Genomic DNA, 7500 nt, shown 5'->3' with positions numbered 1-7500 from the left:
GTTTTTACTAATGGAAAACCAAAAAAGGTGAGTCTAGTCGAGTTGAGCTGACCATGCATTGGAAAAGCCCATTACAGTTATTCGGTCATCTTTTCATGCATCCGCTGAGGAAACTACATGGCCACGCAACTACAACTCGAACGTTTCGGCTGTTGCATAGAAATGTAGCTTATTACTTGCTTACTTTCACTTTTAATGATAGCAAACTACTCCGAATGATGTGTAGGCCTAAGATGTGAGTCATAGCTCAAAACCCATTGCCTCTGACATATTTTTATATATTATAGCAAAGATTCGTTCATTTTCATTTCAACACTTCTCCTTCGCCTCTGATCAGGCCTGGCCATTTGAATGGAACTTTCAGAACTTCTGCAGCGTTCTAAAAAGCTGTATAATAGACCAATGATTGGCTGCTCTCGAAATAGTTATGAAAATCATTGTTTAGTTTTTAATACGTCTGGCCGGTGTTTTTGGCTAGTAGGCCAAAAAGTTGATTTCAACCCTGTGTGTGTGTGTGTGTGTGTGTGCGCGCGTTTGTGTATTGCAGTCTGTCCTTGTGCCTGTCAGGCTGTGTGGCTTGTGTGTCCAAATGTCCATGTTGATATTCTGATGTTTCTGATGCTTATCCTGTGCATGTGAAGGGGTTTGTGTCTGTCTGTCTGTCCCCCCTCTCTGTGTGTGTGTGTGTGTGTGTGTGTGTGTTGTGTGTGTGTGTCTGAGAGAGTTGACAGAGCTCTTAATCTCTGAGTGGCTGTGGAATCCTGGCACATAGCTGTGGCTCAGTCACCTGTGCTGGCCCTGTTCAGCCACAAACACACACACACACACACTGCATGCCTCATTAGCACACGACCCGACACAGACATTAGAGCTCTCTCCCTGTGTGTGTGTGTGTGTGTGTGTGTGTGTGTGTGTGTGTGTGTTTGAAAGAGAGAGCGAGAGAGAGAGAGAGACACAGACACGGGCTGAAGACAACCATTTTTGGCCTCTTCAGTGAGACAAAAAAAACAGAAGAAGAACAAAGTAGGGAAATATTAAATTCAAGACTGTTAAAAAGAGGTTAGAGGGTCTCTGATGTTGTTTTACCATGCTGTAACCAGACCAGAGACACGTGTGTGTGTGTGTGTTTGTGTGTGTGTGTGTGTGTCTAATTGTGGCGTATGAGTCATTTCTGTTTCTCCACCATGGCCATTAGATGAAATATGGGCTTTTCCTCAGACACTGTTTGATCTGAGTGCTCTCTTTTCTCTCTCCCCCTCTCTCTCATTCTCCTCTGCGTCTTCCTTTAGTTTATGTAGAACATTAGTGGAGATCTACTCAAATCATCCCCTCCTGTGTTTGCAGACCGGAGTGGAGTTCTTAATGTCTTCAGGGGCACTGGTTAATGCTCGGCCCTGTTTTACTCTGATTTAGGGCTAATTTAGTGTGTGTGTGTGTGTGTGTGTGTGTGTGTGTGTGTGTGTGTGTGTGTGTGTGTGTGTGTGTGTGTGTGTGTGTGTGTGTGTGTGTGTGTGTGTGTGTGTGTGTGTGTGTGTTTTCACGTGTGTGTGTGTGAATGTGCCTGTCTGTGTGTGTGTGTCTATGTAGATGTGTGTGTGTGTGTGTGTGTATGAATGTATCGATGTACTGTAGATGTGTGTGTGTGTGTGCGCGCGCGAATGTGTCGATGTAGATGTGTGTGTGTGTGTGTGTGTGTGTACATGTATGTGTCGATTTAGGTGTGTGTGTGTGTGTGTGTGTGTGTGTGTGGGTGTGTGTAAATCTGTGGATGTGGACCAGCACCCACTGATCCTGGGTTTCTGCTCTGGTGTTTCCGCAGGCGCCGGTGCTCAGACGGTGGTGACCTTCTCGGCGTTCCTGGACGGACTCTACCCGCCGGCCGACCTGACTGGCGACGTGGCCGTGTCCTACAGCTCCCCCACAGGTACCGGACCAGACCGAAGTGCCCCGTCTTTCCGCACACACAGAGGTGGACACGCCGGCTTTAGAGAGTCAAAGTCCTTCTCCTCTCTGTGCGCTTAATACAGGCGATAGCATTAATTAGTTGAGCTACTGTACCTGGCTGAATAGTTGTGTTGATTAGGATGTTGATTAGGATCAGATGGTTTAGTGAAGGGTTAGAGATGGAATAGATGTGTGGGAGGCTAACTCTCTGAAGCCAGGTTGTCCAGGTTGTCCACCTCTGTCCATGATCCACCTGATCACTTTGTCCTCCACCCCCCGCCCACCCCCAATCTGTCTGCATGGATAGCATGTAAGCGCACAAGTCTACAGTACGCACGTGTTCTGTCTGTCTGTCTGTCTGTCTGTCTGTCTGTCTGTTTGCAGACATGTCTTTCTGTCTGTCTGTCTGTCTGTCTGTCTGTCTGTCTGTTTGTTTGCAGTCATGTCTTTCTGTCTGTTTGCAATCATGTCTGTCTCTATTGTCTGCTAGTATGTCTGTCTGTCTGTAGTCCCCATCTGTAGTCCCCCGGTCTGTGAGTGCTCAGAGGCATGTGTGGAGTCAGTGCTGTGGACTCAGTGCTGTGGACTCAGTGCTGTGGACTCAGTGCTGTGGGGCTCAGTGCTCTGGGACCTGGCACGGCTCTCTGGCTGTCTGAGTGTCTGTGCCGGACCCTGAAACAGAGGAGTTCTGCTCCCAGGCAGCAGTGTGCTGTACACACACTCTGAACATACTCTGGAAGACATTACAACTTCACTGCCTTGTGCCTCCCCCCCCCCCCCCCCCCCCAAACTGACAAAAAACTTCTTTCTTTAAATGAAAATGTCACAAGGCTTTTTTTCCCCCTCTTCACCTTATTATTTTGCTCAATTCAAAATGTTCGCTGCAAGAGGAAGAAGAAAAAGAAGAAGTAAAAAAAAAAAAAAACGGAAAGAAAAAAAAATGGTGGCGTTTGTACTATTGTTTCCTTTGGACACTGTCTGTGTTGGCAGCGGCGAGTGGAAAGGTTCCTAAAAGAGCATTAAACCTGAAATGGCTTGGAAATATCTCGGCAGAATTTTTCTTTTTCCCCCCTTCTTTCTCTCGTTCTTTTTAGGTAATTTTTTTATTGTGCTTCCAAAAATAGAGCGTGGAAAGCCCGGCCGCTCTGCAGTACTTCACGGCAGCCTCTGGGCGATGGCAGCCCTGTCTGACAGATTGGATCACAGGTACAGCTCACTCTCCCAGCTTAGCACAATGGGTCATTTAAGAGGGAGAGAGGGAGAGAGAGGGAGGGAGGGAGGGAGAGAGAGAAAGAAAGAGAAGGAGGGAGCGAGAGAGAGAGAGGGAGAGAGAGAAAGAGAGAGAAGCGTGTTAGAGAGAAGGAGGAACGCTGAAGGAGCACTATCTACACTCTAGCTCTCTGTCATACTCTTTCACACACACACACACACACACATGCACACACACACACACACACCTCCCTCAAAGTCCTCCAGTTTGATCAATCATCTTCCGTTCTACCTGTCTCGTCTCAAAGGTCAGGCTATGGCTGTGTTGGAAGAGTTCCCCATGTTTTCTCCGAGTTTAAAAAGTCTGTGTGTGTGTGTGTGTGTGTGTGTGTGTGTGTGTGTGTGTGTGTGTGAGAGAGAGACCGCGTACACCTTCTGTAAGCCCCGTAGCTGTGTGTTAAAAGCATGTTGATCTTCATTAGCGCAGTGCGCTGCTTGACTTGGCCCTGTTGGAATGGCTGGAATGCCCAGGGCTTCCTTATCCTCCGTCCTCCCCCTCTGTCATCTTCTCCCTTTCATTTCTCCTTCACTCAGGTCTACTCCTCACACCATCCCCCCCTCCTCCCCCGCTCTCTACATCACATTTTCTCTTTCTCTCTCTCTCTCTCTCTCTCTCTTTCTCTCCCTCCATCCCTCCATCCCTCCCTCTGCCCATCCCCTTTTACTCCTGGGGTTGATAATTAGCGCCCTCAAGACACTCTTGACAGGATTTACAGTGGCGAGCTGTCCTGTCCTAAAGCGCTCGAGCGAAGACTCGCACGACGACGAGGGGGGAAACGTCCACTCCTCCGACACTCCTCAGGGGGATTTACGAGAGCGAGCGAACGAGAGAGAGAAAAAAAAAAAAGAAACGAGAGAGAAACTTCCAGAAGCAGCCCCCTTGCAATAAGTGCCTCGGCGGCGGTGGCGGGCCCCCTCTTTTAAACGCCGCTAATGGATTTACAATAGTGGAAAGTCTACTGTTTTAATGTACTGGCGTGGCATTTGGGGCCAGCCGAAAATGTCCGCCTGTTCCACAACACACTCGTAACAGATTTACGGCGCTGAAAAACGTCGCTCTGGCGAGGATTTACAGCGCGGCGCGGAGATGTGCTAAACTCCTGTCCAGAGATCGGCGCGAACGAGATGACTTCATCATCACATGTGCCATCTCTGCCTTACGTCACCAGATAGCTGTTTTTCATTTTTAACGTCCCCCCTCGTCCTCCTCGTCTTCCTCGTTAACAGCTCACTCACCTTCCTGTGTGTAAGATCTCTGTTTCCTCGGCCTCGAGTCCTCGTCTTTGGTCTCTGGCTGATCTTCCTCACTGGTCTATCTATGGCTCATTTTCCTCTCTTGTCACTGATGGTTGCCATTGAGTCCTCATTCTTGGACTCCTCCCAGTCCCCTGGTTGGTATTTGGTAGCTGGTATTTCCCTAGTTAATCCATTATGGGGTGTTGACATGTGTATGCTTCCTTACACACACAGTATGTGTGTGTGAGTATTTGCTTTGTATTTGAGCATGATAATGATTTCAAGCGTGTGTACTTGTGTTTTAGTGTGTGTGTGTGTGTGTGTGTGTGTGTGTGTGTGTGTGTGTGTGTGTGTGTGTGTGTGTGTGTGTGTGTGTGTGTGATGGGGCCAGAGTGAGTCGTGGGTGGTGTATGAAACTCTTGTGTATGCATATCATTCAGCACAAGGGCCCTGCTGTTCTCTCCTGCCCAGGGGAGGCAGCAGCATGCTGGCCTTCATCAGCTCCAACACAGCACACATGACCACAGCTAGCTAGGGCACCAGAGAGAGAGAGAGACCAGAGAGAGAGAGAGAGAGGTCAGGGGGAGAGGGAGACCAGGGAGAGAGAGACCAGGGGGAGAGACCGGGGAGAGAGAGAGACCAGAGAGAGAGAGAGAGGCCAGGGGGAGAGGGAGACCAGGGAGAGAGAGACCAAGGGGAGAGACCGGGGAGAGAGAGAGACCAGAGAGAGAGAGAGAGAGGTCAGGGGGAGAGGGAGACCAGGGAGAGAGAGACCAGGGGGAGAGACCGGGGAGAGAGAGAGACCAGAGAGAGAGAGAGAGGCCAGGGGGAGAGGGAGACCAGGGGAGAGACCGGGCAGAGAGAGAGACCAGGGGGGGAGGGAGACCAGGGGAGAGACCGGGCAGAGAGAGAGACCAGGGGGAGAGACCGGGGAGAGAGAGAGACCAGAGAGAGAGAGAGAGGCCAGGGGGAGAGGGAGACCAGGGAGAGACCGGGGAGAGAGAGAGACCAGAGAGAGAGAGAGAGGCCAGGGGGAGAGGGAGACCAGGGAGAGAGAGACCAGGGGAGAGACCGGGGAGAGAGAGAGACCAGAGAGAGAGGGGCAACAGAGAGAGAGAGAGAGAGACCAGGGGAGAGGGGCAACAGAGAGAGAGAGAGAGAGACCAGGGGTAGAGGGGCACCAGGGGTAGAGGGGCACCAGGGAGAGAGAGAGAGAGAGACCAGGGGAGAGGGGCAACAGAGAGAGAGAGAGAGAGACCAGGGGTAGAGGGGCACCAGGGGTAGAGGGGCACCAGGGAGAGGGGGGCACCAGGGGTAGAGGGGCACCAGAGGGGGAGAGAGACCAGGGAAAAAGGGACCAGGCGCTCTGGACTCCGTAGATTTGGGTTCAAGTCAGTGGCTGTCTTGAGGCATTTGCTGCGCACACTGGAAACAGAAATTACGGCTGACCCGATTGCTCCATAATCTCATGTTGATTTCTCCCAGTAGGCACATACCGGTAGGCACATGAAAAGCTGTGTTAAGGGGAAACTACAGGGACGGGATGCCATTATGTGTCCAAATAGGTTAAGTCCCAGTAGACTGCAATGCATTCTTCAACTGCTCTCTTTTTCAGATGGCAACAGTGGACGAAGAATGAGCTTACATGTACAGTATGTCTGAAGATGAAGTTGAACTGAAGTTCTGCAGTTATTATTCAGAAGAGCACAATTATTTTCTGGTCCAGTTGTTTGTGGAGAAATTCAGATTTGTCTGCCCTTAGTGAAGACCCTTGTTTTGTAACACTGAGTTTTTGATCGAGGAAGAAAGCAAGATCTGAATGCCCCCCCCCCCCCCTCCCCCGCGGTGGTTGTTTATTATTCCCTGGCTGTAGGTGCTGATGTGGTGTGTGTGTGTGTGTGGATGAGCGATGGCTTGTTTAGCGGAGGCGGTGTTGATTGGAGTGTGTGTGTTTAGCTGCGGCGGTTCAGGCAAGTGCGGTTTGGGCGACATCGCTGTTCAGCACGGCGACGCAGAGCTATGCGCAAGCAAACCAGCGGACAGCGACACACCCAGAGGGACAGAGAGAGAGAGAGAGAGAGAGCGAGAGGTAGAGAGAAAGGGAGAGAAAGAGAGAGTGTGTGATGGAGGAGAGAGAGAGAGAAAAAGAGGTAGAGAGAGAGTGTGACAGAGGAGAGAGAGAGAGAGAGAAAAAGAGGTAGAGAGAGAGAGAGAGAGAGAGGTAGAGAGAGAGTGTGACGGAGGAGAGAGAGAGAGAGAAAAAGAGGTAGAGAGAGAGAGAGTGTGACGGAGGAGAGAGAGGGAGAGAGAGGCCAGTTGGGGTGAGCCGGCATTTCCTCCAGTGGGCCGCTCTGATGTTTACTCTGCACTGTGGTGATGGCCAGAGTGTTTTTTTCCTCCTCCAAGCTGGAGAGTCTGTTGCTGTGCACCTTGCGTGTCCTCTGAGCACTGGACTCCAGATCAAGAGCTGTGGCCTGGGTGGGTGAGGGGTGGGGGGGGGGCGTGGAGGGGGTTAGGAGGGGGGTGTTGGAGAGAGGACGAGTGGACTTTTGGATTTAGTGAGTGCTGGGAGTGTACAGTGGGCACGAGTGTGTGTGTGTGTGTGTGTGTGTGTGGGGGGGGGGGGGTGTTTGTCGCTCCAGAAGGTGTGACGGAGGAGAGAGTGCTGAGTGGCGCAGACGTGCGAGGCCTCCACCTCGGCCAACACCGCTGCTGCTCCTCTGTCTACATCTCTCTCTCTCTCTCTCTCTCTCCGTCCCCATCTCTCTCTCTCTCTCCATCCCGATCTCTCTCTCTCTCTTCGTCCCGATCTCTCTCTCTCTCTCTCTGCGTTTTTTCCCGGAACTGCCGTCCATTCCGGTCACGGCTGAATGCTCTGCTGTTTTTGGACGCGGCACTTTTTTTTCATTCTCAAACATGTCAGTGGCGCATGTGAAATATTTGGTGTTTCTAACATAAATAAATGTTTGCAGTGCTGAAATGTCGAGTGCCAAGTGTGTGTGCCAACATATTTCGGTTTTTAATAATTTTTGCAAGCGGATCAGTAGCTCC

At 50.9% G+C, this 7500-nt stretch overlaps 1 protein-coding gene across 1 annotated transcript in view; it reads left to right on the top strand.

The window, feature by feature from the left end:
* bbs9 (Bardet-Biedl syndrome 9) overlaps positions 1-7500 on the top strand; it is a 182488-nt gene that overhangs the window by 40694 nt on the left and 134294 nt on the right. Inside the window, exon 14 of the mRNA XM_062538283.1 lies at positions 1820-1924. Within this exon, the coding sequence (XP_062394267.1) occupies positions 1820-1924 (105 nt within the window). The remainder of the gene's footprint in view (positions 1-1819; positions 1925-7500) is intronic.

Source organism: Sardina pilchardus, chromosome 6 (assembly GCF_963854185.1).
Source record: "Sardina pilchardus chromosome 6, fSarPil1.1, whole genome shotgun sequence".
NCBI lineage: Eukaryota > Metazoa > Chordata > Actinopteri > Clupeiformes > Clupeidae > Sardina > Sardina pilchardus.
The sequence above is the reverse complement of the archived record's forward strand: the minus strand, read 5'-3'. Positions and strand labels throughout refer to the sequence as shown.